Source organism: Hemiscyllium ocellatum, chromosome 8 (genome assembly GCF_020745735.1).
Source record: "Hemiscyllium ocellatum isolate sHemOce1 chromosome 8, sHemOce1.pat.X.cur, whole genome shotgun sequence".
In the NCBI taxonomy this organism is placed as follows: domain Eukaryota; kingdom Metazoa; phylum Chordata; class Chondrichthyes; order Orectolobiformes; family Hemiscylliidae; genus Hemiscyllium; species Hemiscyllium ocellatum.
In genome coordinates this window covers 100,788,539-100,809,285 of record NC_083408.1, presented here as the reverse complement: position 1 = coordinate 100,809,285, position 20,747 = coordinate 100,788,539, and the positions used below count along the sequence as shown (strand labels likewise).

General features: G+C 42.8%; 1 protein-coding gene across 4 annotated transcripts in view; it reads left to right on the top strand.

The window, feature by feature from the left end:
- The window catches only part of ylpm1 (YLP motif containing 1), a 135,145-nt gene that overhangs the window by 47,666 nt on the left and 66,732 nt on the right, over positions 1 to 20,747 (top strand). For all 4 annotated transcript variants that reach the window (XM_060829394.1, XM_060829393.1, XM_060829391.1 and 1 more), the window contains 5 exons: positions 918 to 1,930; positions 3,272 to 7,996; positions 14,466 to 14,580; positions 15,265 to 15,490; positions 18,211 to 18,300. In XM_060829394.1, the coding sequence (XP_060685377.1) occupies positions 918 to 1,930; positions 3,272 to 7,996; positions 14,466 to 14,580; positions 15,265 to 15,490; positions 18,211 to 18,300 (6,169 nt within the window). The remainder of the gene's footprint in view (positions 1 to 917; positions 1,931 to 3,271; positions 7,997 to 14,465; positions 14,581 to 15,264; positions 15,491 to 18,210; positions 18,301 to 20,747) is intronic.

Genomic DNA, 20,747 nt, shown 5'->3' with positions numbered 1-20,747 from the left:
TCTCTAATCAAAAGCACCACTCTCCCCATCTCTCTTGCCTCCCTTTCTATCTTATAACATCTAAACCCCAGATTATTGAGCTGCCAGTCCTGACCCTCACTAGGCCATGTTTCACTAATAGCTACAATATCCCGGTCCCATATTCCCATACTTGTCCTGAGTTCATCTGCTTTACCTGTCAGGCCATTTGCAGTGAAATAAATGTAGTTTAATTTTTCAGTTACTTCATTCTCTTACATGCTATTGCCTGCCTTGCGTGATTAACTTTCTGTCTTTAACTTCCGAACCATCCTTAGCTTTCTCTTTATTCTCACCTCTGCTTAGGAACCCCCACTCCAACTCCATATTTATTTGAGGGCTCCCAAGTAAAACTAGTAAATCTCCCTGTCGGGATTTTAGTAGCATAGACAATTTCTAAATGGAAAAAAGCTTCTGAAATCTGAGGCACAAAGGGACTTGGAATTCTAGTTCAGGTTCAGTTGGAAAATGCAATATTAGTATTCATTCTGAGAGGGCTCAAAAGATCGAGATGTACTGCTGAGGCTGTGGTCAGGTTCTATTTGGAGTATTGTGAGCATTTTTGGGTCCATTATCCAGCAGGGCAGATGTGTCAGCAAGTTGCTGAAAAGTGCAGAAATATTAAGAGTTTTCAATATAAAGGTGTACAGAAAATATTTGTTTTCTATAATATTCTGATGAATATCAGGGAAATTCAGATTTGCTGATATATTGGTCAGTAAAGTTGTCTCAAGGGTGATCAGTGTTCAGTTTCCAGACTAATTTTCACATATGTTTTTAAATGGGGGGGAGGGAAAGCTAGCTTTTGAATTAGTTAGAAAAGAAGAAACTTTATAGGCTGTTTATGAAATACAAAATATGAAGTTGGGACTTAATGTAATGGATTTCTTTTTCTTCAGTCACTGCCTCTCGAGATGCAGCTGAGGCACTTAGAAATGCAGCAGCAACAGTTTATTCCTCTGTATCAAGAATGGCAGCGACAGTTCCAGATCTGGAAGGCACAGCTCCAAGCATATCCGAATAAAGATCAACTCCAACAGTATGAAACTCAGTGGAACCAGTGGCAAGAGCAAATGGTATCAACAAATCATCATTTCCAGGAAAGAATGGATGCTCTCAGAAATGTTCAACAGCAGTACATGAACAGTCAATCCCAGAGTTATTTGGGAAATACATCAAGCAGTCTGATGTCTCAGGCTGCACCAATGCCACCCATGGGATTGCCTCCGACACCACCAATTGCTGGTTCTTCTGTAGTTTCAACACAAGTAACAGCAACCTCACCAGCAGATCCAGCTTCTTCAGAACCAGAAAGCTCACCTGTTTCCAGGGCACTTCCGGTGGTGTCTCAGGCCCCACCATCATTATCTCAAACTCCTTTGCCAGTGACTCAGGCACCTCCACCAATAACAATGGTACCCCCACCAATAACTGTGCCGCCTCCACCATTGACTATGCCACCTCCACTTATGAATATACCTCCTCCACCAATAAATCTGGCCCCTCCGCCGGTCTCTCTGGCCCCTCCGCCGGTCTCTCTGGCCCCTCCGCCGGTCTCTCTGGCCCCTCCGCCGGTCTCTCTGGCCCCTCCGCCGGTCTCTCTGGCCCCTCCGCCGGTCTCTCTGGCCCCTCCGCCGGTCTCTCTGGCCCCTCCGCCGGTCTCTCTGGTCCCTCCACTGGTGACGCAGACCCCACCGCCAGTTTCCCAGGGTCTGCCATCAGCATATCAGGCTGCTACCCCAGTTTCCCAGAACACTACAGCTATCACAGAACAGAAGAGACCTTTAATTCCAGGACCACATGCTGAAGTAAAAGCATCTTCTTCAAGTTCAAATATTCATAATAGTCGATTTGCGACATCTGGGATTAAGTCATCTGAGCTATTGCAAACTGGAGACCACAGGATGTCAAGGTAATTATAAGTCCATACAAATGTCTGTACAAACTAAGAGTGCTTTTTCAATCAGGTGTAGTGCTTATGTGTGGCTTTGTTCAGTTCCGAAATTGACACAGTTGCAAGTTAATAAATCAATTTTCCTCAACTCTTAATGGTTGGTTTTGTTTCTGCTGATGAAATCAGTGACCTACTGAAAGTGTGTGCCAGTTGTGATCTGTACATTGCTGCAATTCATTGGATTTAAGAGCTGTGAATGTGTATTAAGTTTCCACTGTAATTAGCTTTGTGACCTTTACTGTGGGTCAGAATGAAAACCAGGTCTACCCTTAATTATTGTGACTAAATGCATCTTTCATTATTCTCTGTTTTTCATGTTAGAGTTGAGTTCTAGACAAATGTCTACCTTGAGACCTTAAAGTGGCAAGTGTAGCTTTTGAGGGACAGATAACTAACCAACATCGAATTTAACCTAGGTTTTATTATATTTGCAAATGAATTGTCAATATGACCATTAAATGATCAAATTCTGGTTTTAATTCCTTTATTAAATCTTGTTTGCGTTTATGAAAAGCAGGTTATTTTGGTTCAGTAAATTTATTTTGGAGATGTTGCTTTATATTTTACAATTTGTAATAGGGAGGAGCAAAAACATCAATGTACTCCTTTAAAAAGAAAATGTTTAGAATGGTGCACACTAAACTGTAGCCTGTGTTTCAAGCAGTGCAGGAGAGATTTTTATATTAAATATATTCCAGTGAATCAAAATAAGCTATTTATTAATGAATAAGCTGAAAAATGAACTGAAAAATAACTTTTAAACTAATTGTCTAGCATGGTGTGAGGTATCAAAATTAAATGATAGATGAGCTAAGATTAGTGAAATACTGTGTGTGACTTGTGAGCAGAATTTGGTGTATTTTTTTCCCACAAAAAGCAAAATAGACATAAACATAGAATCCCTACAGTGTGGAAGCAGGCCCTTCAGCCCCAGTCCACAATGACCTTCCAAAGAGTAACCAACCAGAGTCATTCCCCTACTATCCCATATTTAACCCTGACTAATGCACCTAATCTGCACATCCCTGAACACTCTGAGCAATTTAGCAAGGCCAGTTCATCTAGCCTGCATGTATTTGGATTGGATTGTGGGAGGAAATCCACAGGGAGAATGTACAAACTCCACATAGTCGACCGAGGCAGGAATCGAACCTGGGTCCCTGGCACTGTGAGGCAGCAGTGCTAACCACTGAGCCACTATGCTGCCCAGACTTCATTGGTATTTGCCAGGAAATTGTTAAAAACAAACATGAGTTTAAATCCATTTGTTAAAGTATTTTATATTTGGAACCCCTCCAGGTTCGATGGACCACATGGCAGAGGAATGCAAAAATTTGAAGGACCAGGAGAAAAGGGAAGTGCTCATTCACGTTTTGATTTAAGGTGCTCTCGATTTCAAGGCCACCAATTTGAAGTATCCCAGACAAGATTCGAAGGACAGGCTTCAGGCCAGCATGTTGAGGATGAGACTGCAAGCCAGCACACTGAGAATAAGCCTGCAGTTCCAGTTGTTGAGAGTGAACTTGTAAGTCAGTTTGTCAAGGATTCAGCTATGGGTCAGCAAGTAGATGATGAAGTCCCGAGTCACCAACATGAAGCTGAGGCTTTGAATCAGGTTCCCAGTCTTGAAAAGCAGCCTCCTGGTAATCGTTTTGAAAAGCAGCCTCCAGGCAATCGTTTTGAAAAGCAGCCTCCTGGCAGTTGCATTGAGAAACAGAGTTCTGGTACTCCCATTGAAAATAAGACTCCCAATAATCGATTTGAGAAACACGATCCTGGTGATCTTACAGAGAAAGAGGGTCAAGAGAAGGTGGGTCTGAGCAGTCGCATTGAGAAGCAGTGCCCTGGTACTGGCCCTGAGAAGGAGGGTCCCAGCAGCCATCTTGAGAAGGGGGGGGACAGTCAAGTTGATAAGGAAGATCTGAGTCCAGGTGGTCATGTCAAAACGCAGGACCTGGCAACTTGTGTTGAGAAACAAGATAGTCGCTTTGAAGAGCAGATGCCTGGTGTTCGCCTAGATGAACAGGGTTCAGATAATACCCTTACGAAGCAGAGTCCCAGTAAATGCTCTGAGGTGCAGAGCCATAGCAACAGTAATCACACTGAAAACCAGGATGCAGATAGCTGCTTCGAGAAGCAAGTTACTAGTATAGGTGTTGAGCCACAAGGATCAGTTAATCGTTTTGATAAACCGAGTCCAAGTAATCCCATTGAGACCCAGGATGGTCTCATTGACTCGCAAGACCTCAGCAATCGTTTTGTAAGCCAGGGACAAGCAAATCAAAATGAAGATCAGATTCTTGAAGGCCTGGACAGCAATCGCTCTGATGGCCCAGGGAGCAATCGCTGTGATGGCCCAGGGAGCAATCGCTCTGATGGCCCAGAGAGAAATCGCTTTGATGGTCTTGGGAGCAATCGCTTTGATGGCCCAGGCAGCAGTCGTTTTGACGGCCGGGGGAGCAGTCGTTTTGACGGCCCAGGGAGCAATCGCTTCAACGGCCCAGGGAGCAATCGCTTTGATGGCCAGGGGAGCAATCGCTTTGACGGCCAGGGGAGCAATCGCTTTGACGGCCAGGGGAGCAATCGCTTTGACGGCCAGGGGAGCAGTCGCTTTGACGGCCCGGGGGGCAGTCGCTTTGACGGCCCGGGGAGCAGTCGCTTTGACGGCCCGGGGAGCAGTCGCTTTGACGGCCCGGGGGGCAGTCGCTTTGACGGCCCGGGGAGCAATCGCTTTGACGGCCCGGGGGGCAATCGCTTTGACGGCCCTGGGAGCAATCGCTTTGACGGTCCGGGGGGCAATCGCTTTGATGGCCAAGGGGGCAATCGCTTTGACGGCCAGGGGAGCAATCGCTTTGACGGCCAGGGGAGCAATCGCTTTGACGGCCCGGGGGGCAATCGCTTTGACGGCCCGGGGGGCAATCGCTTTGACGGCCCGGGGAGTAATCGCTTTGACGGCCCGGGGGGTAATCGCTTTGATGGTCAAGGGGGTAATCGCTTTGATGGTCCGAGGAGCAATCGCTTTGATGGCCAGGGGAGCAATTGCTTTGATGGCCCAGGGAGCAAACGCTTTGATGGCCAGGGGAGCAGTCGCTTTGATAGCGCAGGGCACAGGGGTCACTTTGAGGGCCAAGGCCCAGGAGGTTGTTTTGACGGTCCAGGCTCCGAGGGTCACTTTGAGGGGCCTGGACCTGGGGCGCCCTTTGATGGTCCAGGACCCAGGGGCCGCTTTGAGGGGCCTGGGCTGGGGAATCGCTTTGAGGGCCAGGGACCCAGGAACCACTTTGAAGGCCAGGGTCCCGAGAGATACTTTGAGGGCCAGGGGCCTGGGAATCGCTTTGGGGGCCAGGGTCCCAGGGATCGGTTTGGGGGGCAGGGACCGGGAGGCTGCTTTGAAGGCCAGGGCCCTGGGGGTCGCTACGGAGGCCAGGGTCCTGGAGATCACTTTGGGGGCCAGGGACCCGGAGATCGCTTTGGGGGCCAGGGTCCCGGAGATTGCTTTGGGGGCCAGGGACCAGGAGGCTGCTTTGAGGGCCAGGACACTGGGGGTCACTTTGAGGGCCATGGTCCTGGAGGCCAGTTTGAGGGCCCAGGCCGCGGGGGTCGTTTTGAGGGCCCAGGCCGCGGGAGTCGTTTTGAGGGCCCAGGCCACGGGGGTCGTTTTGAGGGCCCAGGCCGCGGGGGCCGCTTTGACAGCCCTGGCCGCGGAGGTCACTTTGAGGGCCAGGGAGCATTCAAGGGTCGCTTTGATGGCCAGGGGGCCTCTGGGGGTCGCTTTGACAGTCATGGGGGCCCTGGAGATCATTTTGAGGGTCAGGGACCTGGAGGTCACTTTGAGGGTCAGGGGCCAGTTGATGCTTTTGAAGGCCAGGGACCTGGGGGTCGTTTTGAGGGCCAGAGCCGCGGAGGTCGCTTTGATGGCCAGGGCCGAGGAGGTCGCTTTGATGGCCAGGGCCGAGGGGGTCATTTTGAGGGCCGGGGCCGCGGGGGTCGCTTTGAGGGCCAAGGCCGAGGGGGTCGTTATGAGGGCCCTGGCCGGGGGGGTCGCTTTGATGGACAGGGCCGAGGGGGTCGCTTTGATGGCCAAGGCCGGGGAGGTCGCTTTGATGGCCAAGGCCGTGGAGGTCGCTTTGAGGGTCAGGGCCGGGGAGGTCATTTTGAGGGCAGGGGTTCAAACGTTCATTTTGAAGGCCAGGGTCCTGGAGGGCATTTTGAGGGGCCAAGTCAGGGAAGGCACTTTGAAGAACAGGGTCCAATGGCCCGTTTTGAAGGCCAGGAACGTGGGGGTCGCTTTGATAACCTGCATCCAGGGGCTCATTTTGAAGAGCACTCAGCTAGTCATGGGCAACATGTTGATGGTTATAGTACAACATCGCATTTTGACAGCCAGGGACAGTCTTTTGAAGGTCCTGGTGCTTCTGAGTGGTTTCAGCATTCAGGTCAAGGGCAACACCTTGAAAGCCAGGGACAAGGGCAACGTCTTGAAGCCTCTGGTGCAAAGTTTCATAGTTCACGGTTTGACAGCCCAAAAGGACCAAGATTAACTGGGCCCCGTGGGCATTTCCCCACTGGACCATCTGGTTCAAGACCCAAAGGCCTTCAAGTTAGAACCGAACAAATGGGACAAAGTTTAAAAGGGCCCCAGTCTTCTCATCCAACATTAGAACAAGTTGAGGATCAAATAAAACAAACTGGAGTCCAGGAGCAAGAGACAGCAGCTGTAGGCAAAGATGTAAAACAAAATGCTGATAAAATATCACCAGCTTCAGTGGAACATAAAGATGAAAAAAATCTTTCCCATACACCATTGGCTGCTACAAGTCATAAAAATTCAGATTCATCTGGAACTAAAGATTTGACAAAAAGTGTTGATTCATCTAAATCACATGAAATTCAGAAGAAAGCAGACAATTCTGAGTTAGCAACTTCTTCAGTAACTGCCACTCAGGACCAAAAAGATCCAGTTGTGCAAAATGTACCTAAAACACTACCTTCCAATTCATCAGCTGCCGCAAAAGCTGTATCTGAGAAATCAGAGCCAAAAAATGTAGATACCAACAAAAAGTTTGAATCTGTACCATTGCATCCAAATAATGATCGAGCAAAAGGCCCAGAGCATCGGCAACACGTTGGCAAAGATTATTCCTCTATCCGTAAAAATGATGTTGACAGTAATAAAGATGTTCCAGAAATAAGACCATTGCTACATCACAGGATAGACATTCAGGGACATTGGCATCAGGAGGAAGGTAGATCTTTGGATGATCATTTCTCTGGACCAAGGGGAGGTCCAGCTTTTGAAAGAGAGAGAACTCTATCTTGGGAAAGGGGAAATTGGACTGACACTGGCTCAGATTTTTGGGATGAAAGAGATCCATTTAGAAGAGAGGAGTGCTCACTTCTTCGGCGACCACCTCTGCCTCATGAAATTTTAGACAGAAGGGAAATTCGAGCTCCACATCAAATTGAAGGGTTTGACAGAGGCTTTGACAGAGAATTTGATAGGAGTGGAAGGTCACGTGAACATGGTTTTAACAGAGACAATGAACATGATAGAGAATACTTCCACAGACGAGAAGAATGGGACCTTCGTGGTCCTGGAAGGGACTTTTCTCCTTTACACCCTCGGCCAGACAGATGGAGAGAGGAGCAGTGGAGGGATGAAAAGGAACGGAGCTACCATCATGAACAAGAACGGGAAATGTGGGGTCAGGACTATGCAGAGAGGCCAGACTGGAGGAGGGATGAACGTGATTTTCCTCCAGAAAGGCTTGGCTGGCAGAGAGAACAGATGGATGAAAGAAGATATCCAGACACAGACAACAGGCGGTTACCTTTTGACAATTTGCGTGAGATGCCATCACAGACTGGTCCTGTTCGTGCACCTGTTCTACCTGAACAGCCACCAGTGCCTTTCTCTGAAAAACCTATGGTAGACCAAACACCCGGGGGACAAAATATTGTTGCATTGTCAGAAAGAGAACATGAAATCATCTTAAAAGCAGCGCAAGAACTAAAATTATTGCGGTAAGTGACTATTTTTTGTATCGCCAAAAGATTTCTCGAGAATATTGTTATATAATGTTATCAGGTAATAGAAACCATTGAGTAAAGGTCATGCTGTTAGCCCGTTTCCCATCACAACTGAGACAATGTAGTTCCGAGCCACTATGGTTTTAATCCATTTTAATACTCCTGAGTGAATGAGCGAGGGAAGAAGAAAGCTCTTGTTAGTAAATGTGCAGATGTGAAGATCTATTAATATACTCCATGTTTGCTGTTATTGTAATTAATTAGCCTCGTGATGTTTACTGTACTTCCTACGCTTACACATTGAGAGAATACTTGATAACTAATTTGGTAACCACATTCCAGCAAAAATAGCATCTTGAGAAGACAGAAACGTTTGGGTGGGAAGATACATTGGTTAAGAGAATTACTTAACGAAAGTTTTTAAATTGCATATTTGTATTTGTTTCCCTTCCTGACAAGAATTTTTCAGGGCTTGGCATAGATTGATCAAGTTCTCATCTTGTCTTCTACCAAATCAATGTTTGAGCTGTTTCTGTAATTTCATAAATCACCAAATTCACCTAAAGTCATAGAAGTATACAGATTGCCAATGCATCCTTCAGTCCAACTCGTCCATGCCAACCAGATATCCTAAATTAATCTAGTCCCATTTGCCAGTACTTGGCCCATATTCCTCTTAATCCTTCCTAATCATATACCAATTCAGGTGCCTTTTATGTGTTGTCATTGTACCAGCCTCCACCACTTCCTCTGGCAGCTCTTTCCATAAGCATACCACCCTCTGCATGAAAAAGTTGCCCCTTAGGTCTCTTTTATATCTTTCCCCTCTCACCTTCAACCTCTCCCCTCTAGTTCTGGACTCTCGCGCCCCAGGGAAAAGACCTTGTGTATTTACTCTTTCCATGCCCCTCATGATTTTATAAACTCGAGCCTAGGACGCTCCAGGAAAAACAGCCCCAGTCTATTTAGTCTCTCCCTATAGGTGAAATCCTCCAACCCTGGCAACATCCTTGTAAATCATTTCTGAACCCTTTAAAGTTTCAAAACGTCCTTCCGTTAGGAAGGATACCAGAATTGCACACAGTATTTTAAAATTGGCCAAATCAATGTCCTGTACAGCCTCAACATGACCTCCCAACTGCTATACTCAATGCACTGACCAATAATGGAAAGCATACCACATGCCACCTTCACTATCCTATCTACCTGCAACTCCACTTACAAGCAACTCTGAACTTGCACTCCAAGGTCTCTTTGTTCAGCAATACTCCCTAGGACCTCACCATTAAGTGTATATGTCCTGCTCTGACTTGTCTTTCCAAAATGCAGCACCTCATATTTATCAACATTAAACTCCGTCTGCCATTCCTCGGCTCATAGGCCCATTTGAGCATACCGCCTATGCTCACATCCAAATCATTTATAAATGACAATGAATCCAGCACTGACCCTTGTGGCACACCTTTGGTAATAGGCCTCCAGTCTGAAAAGCAACCCTCCACCACTACCCTCTGTCTTCTACCTTCGAGCCAGTTCTGTATCCAAATGGATAGTCCTCCCTGTATCTGTGAGATCTAACCTTGCTAACCAGTCTCCAATGGTGAACCTCGTTGAACGCCTTACTCCTGCCCTGATCAATCATCTTCATTACATCTTCAAAAAACTCAATTAGTGAGACATGATTTCCTCCACACAAAGCCTTGTTGACTATCCCTAAACAGTCCTTGCCTTTCCAAATGCATGTAAATCCTGTCCCTCAGGATTCCTTCCAACAGCTTGCCATCACCGATGATATGCTCACTGGTCCATAGTTCCTTGGCTTTTCCTTACCAACTTTCTTAAATAGTGGCACCACGTTAGCCAACATCCAGTTTTCGGGCACCTCACCTGTGGCTGTCGACGGTACACAAAACTCAGCAAATGGCCCAGCAATCATTTCCCTAGTTTCCCATACATTTCTGGGGTACACCTGATGTGTCTTGCGGATTTCTCCATCTTTGTGTTTTAAGGCATCCAGCCCCACCACCTCTGTAATTTTTCAAGATATGGAGCAATATCAAATATTGTTTTCAAGTTGAAGTTAATTATTTAAATTGTTTATTTTGTCCATTATTTTAGTTCGTTTCCCCCAAATAATTTCCCTTTGTAGTTTAGGGTTGGTTTCAACACAACCTAGTACAAGGAAAATCTGATACATTCAGTATCAAAATAAATTTTAAAAGATGTTTTTTGATGCAAGACACTAAACTTTATTTACTTAGAGCTTTTTATAAAGTGCAACATTAGCATTGTTCTTTTGTTACTGGAGTAGAAGCCTGTACTGATGATCTGGGGATATTTGAAAGGTTCCAGTGGTTGGAAAATTTTGACTTAATGAATTGAATAACGTACATAAAGCTAGTATCAGCAATATGACCACACAACTACCGATGAATGTAAAATGTGACTGATTCATGAATGTCTTTTCTAAAAAGAAATCTGTTGTCAGGCTTGGCTCATATGTGACTCCAGCTCCACATCAATTTTGTTGACTCTAAACTGCCTTTGAAAATGGTCCAACAAGCCACTAAGTTATGTCAAGCTACTTTGAAAAGTTATTTAAGAAGATAAAACTGGACAGGTCACCTAACATTATCCTAAGCATCAAACAAACAGCACCCATCTTCAGTTAATCCTACAAAGCTCCCCATATAACATTTGGGAATTTGTGCCAACATTGGCGGATGAGTCCAGCAGCAACCTGATGAAGATATGATTCTGAGAGTTTGACTTTCAGCTATCTTTTAGACCCTAACATCATCATTTTCTGAAATGTGCTGTCCCAATGTTAGGTGAATTGGCCATGCTAAATTGCCCGTAGTGTTAGGTGGGTTAGTCAGGGGTAAATGTTGGGGTGGATTACTCTTTGGAGGGTCGGTGTGGACTTTTTGGGCCGAAGGGCCTGGTTCCACACTGCAGGGAATCTAATCTAATCTAATGGCAGGTGGCTGCTGAGGATCATGCTCTTGAGAGGGAGTGACACTGGGAGTCCTCAACATAGACGTCATGCAGTACAGAGTCAATGGCAGCAGTTCAAATTTGAGAAAGGAAATGTCTTATTGGTTATCACCAACTGCACTCCCCATTAAGTGCAGAGTCAGTACAGTCCTCTACTCCAAACCATTTAGTAGAACCATTGAAGGTGGCAAGAGCACTGAATATTTAAGTGGAGGCATCAATGCCCAGCCCCAAGAATAAGCTTTTTAGCTTTACTACTGGCCAAGATGACCTAATCATGAAAGGTACAGTTGCCAGACTTACCCTGCGGCAGTGGCTTATAGAATAAATAATTACAAGGGGAAAGGTTTACTTGACCCCAGTCTTGCTGATCTGTCACAGATAGTATTATTTCAATGTTAGTAGAAGTGACCACTTCAAGATTCTTGTGATATGTAATATCTCACTGTTTTGTTCTAAAACTACCACTACACAACATGAAGTACGTACAGATTAGGCCTAGCAGTTCGATGCGGTGCTATGGGTCATGAGAATTGTGCACCTCCAGAATCTAACCTCATTCCCAGCCAAGACCGTCATTCTGCCATTACCATGGCTCCCAGAGATGGCCCCTGGTTATTCAGATATGTTAGCATACCAGAAAAAATGCGATACTTGAGATGTCATCCTGGTGGAACTGACAACATTCGACCATGTGTAAACAAGTAATGAATGCTAAGCAAACCCATTATCAGATTGAAGCTCTCCATTCATGTTGCATCCAGTTATGACTGGTGATGGTGGGCAATGAAATAACCGACAGGAGGAAAAGGCTCTATAAACGCTCACACCTCAATAATGGCAGAGTCTAGTCCATAACTGAGAAATCCAGTTCTGCCTGCTCCAAAGGTAATCAGGATCACACATGCCCACCTTCAGCTGATTCACTTCAACTGTGATAGTGAGAAATGATTGAATACATTAAGCACAGGAAAGCCATTTGATCCTAACAGCATCCTGCCACAATATTCCAATGCCCACCCATGGTTCTTTCCATAATGTACAGTTTAATTAGAGTATACAACATTAGCATCTCTCTGACAAAGTGAAAAGTATGAGTTTAGGTCTTGCCAACAAAAAGCAGAACATATTCATTCTGGTTGATTACCACCATACCAATCAGTCGTCCATCTCAAAGTGAGCAACATGATGGATGTTGTCATCAAAAGTATTTCAAATGACAATTATTCACCAGCAATTTATTTACTGCTGCTCAGTTTACATTCTGACTGGACCACTTAGCTCCAATCCACAGATGTAAACATGGACAAAATCATTAAATTTTAGAGGTAGCATCAAGATTGCATATGACTAAATGTGGCAAATTTGAAGTTAGTGGCAGTTGGAGGAATGGCTACCTAGCACACAGGAAAATGTAGTTGTTTGAGGCCAATCATCTCAGTTGCAGGGTGCTTTTTCAGAACGTCTCTGATTAGTATCACAGGCCCAGTCACCTTCAACTGCTTCATAAATGTTCATCCTTCGATCATACGGTTAGATGTTGAGATTGTTTAACACAGTTCAGTTGAATTCCCAGCACCTCAGATATTGGAGCAGGCATGCATAAGTACAGCAACATCCAGTTTTGGGCTAATGAATGGCAAATCAAATTGAATTGAATTAGTATTATTGTCACAGATACTCAAATGAGTACAGTGAAAAGCTTATAAGTTGCCACTTACAACGTCATCTTAGATACAAAGGTACTGAGGTGCAATCCTTAATAACAGAACAAAAGAAAAGACATTACAGCTATGCACACAAAATAACCAAAGGCCAGGAAAATAAGAAGCAAAGTCAAAACAACAAATATCACTGTCTCTCTCCAAAGGCTGTCCACAGCAGACCAACTTGGGGGCCACCATGACCGTTCTAGGCCACTGACCATTGGTCACTGGTGTCCCCGTTTCGGGTTTCTGCCGCCATGCTCCATTGCCGCTGCTCCTACATCAGGCCAATGCTGCAACCCTCTGCACTAGGCTGCTGATCATTTGTGACCCCACTTCGGGTTGATGTTGTCCCTTCTTCGAGTCCTGGTTGCTAGTATCCTCGCTTCAGCTGCTGGGGTCTTAACCAACCCTGTTTTGGAGGCCAAAGCTGTATATCTGAAGCCAAGAGAAGGGAGGAAAGCACTTTGCTACCACCTTACCTGAAGTTCAATAAATCAATCAATCACTAACTCTAGCTGAAGAGAGTCTAACTCCATCCCCTTGACATTTAACACCATTACAGTTACTGAGTTAAAGGGGAAATTCCTTGGTATCCACTGTTGTACAAAATGTTACCTAGAGCAGGTGCACACCAACGACGTAATGGAATGCACCATATTGAATTGATAGATTCAGGCAGATTTAAAAAATCTTGGTCAACAAGGTAGATTTTGAGGAATGCTTTCAGAAAAGGCAGAGTAATTTAGCATGTTAATTCTAAACACTCACATGCAGGTAGCTGAAAGTGTAGCTACCAGTAATGGAGCTATAGAAATAAGGATAAGCAGAGGATAGCATTATAGGAGCCCAGAGGCCTGAGCTTGAGAGTGCACACTCACTCTCAGTATCAACAAAGCTCATCAGGAATTTGACACAGTGTTCCACACTTTGCTGGATAAGTACAGGTTCAATAACATTTCCAAAACTTGACATCATTCAGGAGAAAATAGCTTGATTCATATCTCACCTATTGTCATAAATGCTCACTACCCTCAGCCCTGCCAATAGTGTAGTGCATACCATTTAGGAAATGCAGTATAACAATTCGCTGAGGCTTCTGATGACATCTTCTGAATCCAAATCTTCTGCCTAAAATAGCAGCATTCCCACAGGGACACCATGGACATGGATTTTACCCTGAATTTGCTACTTTTAAAAATCAGGTTTCTAGCAGCTTTACAAAGAAATAATATAAACAGAATGCTTAGAAACTAGGAAGACTGAGATTTATTTGAATAGATGGATACAGAGAGTTTTGAAGGGAAGAGAAAGATATGAGTTGAAAGACAGGAAAAGAGCAGTGCCTAAGCTGCTAAAGCCTGAAAACTAAAAAGTATTTACTCTCTTTTATATTCCACTTTATTTGTCTTTGATTTTTTCGAACAATTGATTGGATATTTGAACTTCTCTTAAACAGTAACATGACTTGTATCATGAACACTGAAATTAAGATAATCTCAGACCAGATGCATCTAAGAGAAAAATTGTGAGGAAATGTATTCAGCAATCAAAAGACGTGTTTATCTTAATGTACCTGAAACTGTGTAGGTGTTTTCATACAATCATGTTGCATGGACATTCTAGTATTCAAGGATCAAGCATTGAGTCAGTCATACTGGATTATGATCATCTATTTTTCCAGATTCTGTCAGTAATATCATTGCTTCATTCACCAGATTTGTGCATTGTTTTAACTTTAGTTGCTTGTGACATTTTAGTGAGCTACAGGAGATTGAGCGAGTACCTCTTCTACCTAGCAAAACAGATTCTGCAGGAATTACTCCTGTAATTCAAGATTATCAGAATAGTAAAACTGGTCAAGACTTCTATAAGGTAAGAAAATAGAACTAGATAGCACAATATTGAATTGACTAATATTTATACACATAATTTTTTCTGCACCATATTGGGAAATTGAGTTGTGTTAATTTTGTCATCTTCATAAACCACGCAGATACTGTTTATAGACAGCTACACAAGTCTATCTTTGAAGTGCAGATTATATTCCATACATTGTGGCGCATTCTATGTTCTCTTTATACCTTGGTGATCTTTTTTCATGACTATGAAAGACTTGATGATTGATCTCTTAGCATGCTGTTCTATATTCATTTATCCAATGAAAAATGAAGGGTCAATCATTTTGAATTCATCAGCCTTGGTAACAGTGGTGGGTTCCTAGACCTGAAGGATGTTAATAAACTAACTGAACTTCCACAATTATCTGATAGCTTTTGTGTCAACATTTTTTTTGGTGCCATGCTGTAAACAACCAAAATCAACAACAAATTTAGCAGTAGAATTTGATCAAATAATTTGGTAGCTGCCAATTCAGTAACAGTCTTGAACGAAAACCTCTCCACTGTTTTCATACTTTATATCATTGCAAGTTAGTTTATATGATCTACCTTGGTCAAGGGTCAGTAAGCAATGTATTGTATTATGTAGTTTGATATTAGAAATGATGAGCAATTCTCCTCTGTCCGCCTTGTCACCTTCTGCTTATTTCTGTTGTAGGATATGTCAAGTAATGAAAGTTCCTTACTTGGCCCTGTACCACCAGAAAATCCCATCCAGTCCGAACGTTGGGACACAGATACATTCCATGGTTTGTGGGACTCAGGAACTGAACCCAAAAATCCTGACTCCAATTATGCTTACAGTGAAGCTTCATCAGTCTCTACCACTCCACTGAACAAACAACCACCTATTCAGAAAACTGTTGATTATGGACATGGGCGTGGTACGTGTAAAATCAACATCAGCATTTACTATGGGTCTAAAATATTGTTAAAAGTCAGAACATGCTTCACAGGAATGAACTTGAGATTAAGTTTGTCACGAAGCTTGCTTGTGTTATGTAGACAGGTTTGAAGATCTTGGTTAACAAAGTAGATTTTGAGAAATGTTTTCAGAAAAGGCAGAGAGATTTAGTATGGGAATTCTCAAGAGTCACACTCAGGCAGCTGAAAGTGTGGCTACGAGTAGTGGAGCTATAAAAATAAGAATAAGCCGAGGATAGCATTGAAGGAGCATAGAGGCCTGAGGTTCTAAGATTGAAACAGGTTATAGAGATTGAGAGGGTTAATGCCGTGGAGAGATTGGAAATTGAGGCTAAAAATTTTAAAGTTCAACTGCTGCAAGATTGGGTGCCAGTGCAGAATCAGTAAATACAAGCACAATCAAAACACAGATATAGGTTTGAATGAGGCTACTAGCAGTAGAGTTTTTAATGAGGTTATATTGGGTGTATTATGAGAGACCAGCTAGGAGAGCATTGCAATTGTTGAGCCAAGAAAAAACAAATGCTTCCAGATCAAAGCTTGGATGCACGAGGAGGAGATTATCTGCCTGTTACCTGATATCTTCACACAAGATTTGCTCAGGAAAATGAGGGATGTTTTTTCTTCCCTTTTCAAAAGTTTATGTCACACTCCATTCATGAGTGAAATAATAAATGGGTGCTGATGTAGTAGTTGCTTCAAGTGGTTTGATTGAGTTTGTGCTTATTGTACCTTCTGGTTTCTGTTTAATAGCAATTACTACAGAACAACCTTGGTTTTCTGAACATTAATTATCCAAATTTTGGATTATCCAAATAGGATCTTAAGGTCCCGTAAAAACGTTATCCAAACAATCAGTTATCCAAATACTCCCCATCCATCTCATTTGGATAATCTCGGTTGTCCTGTATTTTTATTGAATATGTTAGATTGGAAGCTGGCACATTGCAATTACTCAAGTTAGTTGGTAACTATCACCTTGGACAGCTCCAATGTAGCATTTCTATGTCATCTTTTGCTTGCAACTTCAATATAATTTATGTTAGAGTTTGGGTAACTTTTAAAATAAGCAAAGCAGTTCCAGCACTTTTCTGGTCTTCATAGTGGTGATTTTACCTCAGGTGTATTCTGTGGAATGTTATAAATCTGACCTGATTATTCAGTTAATGTTTTGAGTTCGATGTGATTACTGAAGGGGATTGCAAAATGGTGTTTTTTATATTTTTTGCACAAACAGGGCTGCCCTGGCAGACCAAGCATTTCAACCTGTTCCTGACCTCAAACTTTTTTTCCTATCTTCATTCTGCTTTTCCTCCCACCTTATTCAGTCTCTTCGCACTTGGATTTGTCATTCTTCTGATTCTTTGTTGATTCCACAATAACAGTTTTCTGGCCCTAGCTATCATCTCTTCACTATGGATGTGCACATCCTCTATACCTCGAGCTCCATCAAGATGGTCTTAAGGCACTCCATTCACTACTTCCTTGAAAAGGAAGGCCTTGAACAATCTTCCATCAACCACCAACGTCACTCGCCTGACTGAGCTCATTGTCACTTTGAACAGTCTTGGTAATTCTTCAAATGATTAATGAAGTTAGGAAGATATGGTCTTCTTTCAACAAAATCAAGCTAACAATCTTTGATTAATCCATGCCTTTCTAAGTGATATTCATTCTGCCTTTTCAAATTAAATCTAATAATGTGTCTACCACATAGTCAGACTATGACCATTAATCATTTAGCCTATATCTCATACCCTTTCTAAGTAATTGCATGACATGTGCCATGCTTGCATGGGACCTGTTGACATTTCAACCATTTGTGGGTGAGTTTAAAGCTTTCTGTTAAAGGTAGGAATAAAGACAGCTGAGATTTCAGCTCACATTCTCCTTTTTATATAATAGGCTCTTCAAATAATTGAACCATTGTGCCTAAGTATGGTGACTATTTCACACAGACTCCTTTATAGCAAGATTATTTATCAACCTTTTCTTTTTGCACAATATAGAATCCAAAGGAACTTAATCCATAGTTGGGTCCTCAACACATTGCCCCAGAAGCAAAAACTGAAGTTACTAGAAAAGCTCTGCAGCTGTAACAAAATCTGTGAAAAAAAATCAGAGTTAATATTTAGGGTCTGTGGAAGGGTCACTGGACCTGAAACATTAACTCTGATTTCTCTTCACAAATGCTGCCAGACCTGCTAAGCATTTCCTGCAATGTCTCTTTTTGTTTCTGATTTGCAGCATCTGCAGTTTTTTCGGTTTTTACATTGCTCCACAAACCCTCGTGCACTTCAGGAATTCATTCTTTGCGGCATGTGTGCTGATTTGGTGAACTTAGTCTTTGCAAATTGAAGTCACTCATTACAACTGTCTTAACAGTGATTGCAACAATACTAATTTCCTGATTTGTATTAATCATGGCTTTCTGATCTACTTTTAGTGTGCTATTAGTTAGAATAAAGTTTTTTTAAACTGTTTTCCACCTCCCCTTGCCCCGCAAAACAAAACAAAAAGCCAAACATTGGTACTATAATGTGAGATGGTACAGATACATGGAGACCTATGAAATGGAAAATTACAAAATTCTTGGTTCAAAGTTTGGTCCCATAGATTTCATTTACTAAGAGTTTACTTTTAAGCTCAGTTTTTAAAATGTGTGATATTTCATTTTCAGAGGTAGGAGGCGGAAGAATTGAACAGATCCCTTATGGAGAACGCGTTTCACTTGGCCCTGAGCCAATACGAGAACGGATGTATGATAAAGGTATTACAAATTATAAATTTATAAGATACAGGAGCTGAATTAAGCCGTCTGGATCATCAGTCTGCTCCACCATTCAATCATGGCTGATATGCTCCTCACTCCCATTCCCTGCCTTCTCTCATATCTTTCAACCCATTGCCAATTAAAAATCAGTCTAACTCCTTCTTAAATGTACTCATTGTCCCAGCATCTACCATACTATAGAGCTGCAAATTTCACAGAATTTATAAATCTTTTGGAGAAGTAGTTTCTCTTAAATCTGTTTTAAATTTGCTACCCCTTATCCTAGACTATCCTGTCGTCCTAGAATGCCCCACAAGAGGAAGCATCTGCTCCATGTTTATTTTATCCACTCCTTTTATCATCTTGAATACCTCACTGTGATCTCTCTTTATTCTTCTAAATAGGCCTAAACTGTTCAATCTCTCTTCATACAACAAACCCCTCAGCTCTGGGATTAATCTACTGAATCTCTTCTGAACTGCCTCCAGTGCCACTACATCATCTCTCAAATGAGGGGACCAAAACTGTGCATAATACTCCAAATGCAGTCTCACCAATGCCTTGTATGGTGGCAACAATATTTCCTTACCTTTACATTCTATTCCTTTGGCTATAAAAGCGAACATTTCATTCAATTTCTTTATTAACTGCTGTGTCTGCATGTGAGTTTTCTGTGACTCATGAACGAGGACACCAAGATGCCTCTGCACTGTAGTACCCTGAAGTCTCTCCCAATTAAGGTAACAGGTCGCCTTCTCATTTTCCCAACCAAAATACATGATCTCTCACTTATCCACTTTAAATTCCATCTACCATATTTTAGCCCACTCTCCTAACCTATCCACCTCATTTTGTAATTTCTTATTTCCTCATTGCAATTTACCAGCCTATTTTTGTGTCATCTGCAAAATTGGCTTTAGAGCCTTTTCTTCCTGTATCTAAGCTGTTAACGTAGTGTCACAAAGCTGGTCCTTTTTTCTAAAGCTGGTCCTTTTCTCAAGGATACTGTGTTCTTGGTTTTTCTCAGAGGGGTCATAAATAGCCTGGGCTCCGAAACGGCTGGGTTTGGTACAAAGATGAAAGGATTTTTTGTTTATATATAAATAGATGAGTCTAAGCCAAAGCATTTATCCTTTTCGAAGCAAACTGTATAAGTCAAGGAGACATGGCCAGCTCTCTGGCTGAGCAGTTCAGTCCAGAACTAGTTTGGGAGTTCAGCTGTGGAGCTGGACAGGCTGCTAGACTGTCTCTCCTTCTACCCTTCAAACGTTGACCCTGTAAGCCTTTGTTTCATTTTTACCGTGTTTAAGGGAGTTTGTTTATTGAGACTGTTGTGCATAATCGGAACAGCATAATAAAGTCGAGTTTGGATAGACTGTTCTTTATTCTGTTCTTTATGTTTCATTCCATACTTTTGTGAATACATTTTTGTCTGTTTTAAAACCTGCTAGTCAACCTAGCTAACTTACTCCAGGTAATTTTCACTGTACACTCACCGAAACAAATTGTAAAGTTATGGTCTGGGCTGCCTGCTTAAGAATGTTTTGAGTGGTCTGGCCTAGTCCATAACAGTAGATTGTAAATAGCTGGGGCCCAAGGACCAAACCATGTGGCACCCCACTAGTTACTTCTTTCCATCCAGAAAAATACCCATTTATTCCAACTCTCTGTCTTCTGTCCATCAGCCACTCATCAATCTAGGCTAATAAATTACCCCTAATCTCGTATGATCTAACATTGTGAATTAATTTTTTGTGCGGCCCCTTATCAGACGTCTTCTGGAAGTTCAGATATGTTATATCTACAGGACCCATTATCCACTTTGCTTGTTGCATCTTCGAAGAACTCCAACAAATTAGTCAAACATGATTTGCCCTTTGTAAAACCTTGCTGACTCTGATGGATAGCATTTTGACTTTCCAAATGTCATGATATTGCTTCCTTGATAATTGATTCTAACACTTGGCCAACACAGATGTTTAACTGGTCTGTAATTTACCACATATTGCCTCCCTTCCTTTTTGAATAAGGGTGTTCCGTTAATAGTTTTGAAATCCACTGGAATTTCTCCGCTGTCCAGGGAATTTTGGAATATTTTAACCAATGGGTTCACTATCTCTGCCGCCACTTCCTTTAATATCCTACAATGTAGGCCATCAGGCCCAGGGGACTTGTCTGCCCTCAATCGTAATGCTCTTCTGAGTACCTTTTCCCTATCGATGTTGATTGTTCTAAGTTCTACCCTTTCTATTGCCTGTGACTTGCCTGTTCCAATAGGAATGGGACTATTGTCTTCCACCATGAAAACTGAGGCACAGTATTGATTTAGCATCTCTACCATTTTTGTGTTGCCCGTTATTAATTCTCTGGTTTCATATCCAAGGGACCAACATTCACTTTAGCAACTCTTCCCTTTTATATAAATTTTAGAAGCAATTATGTTA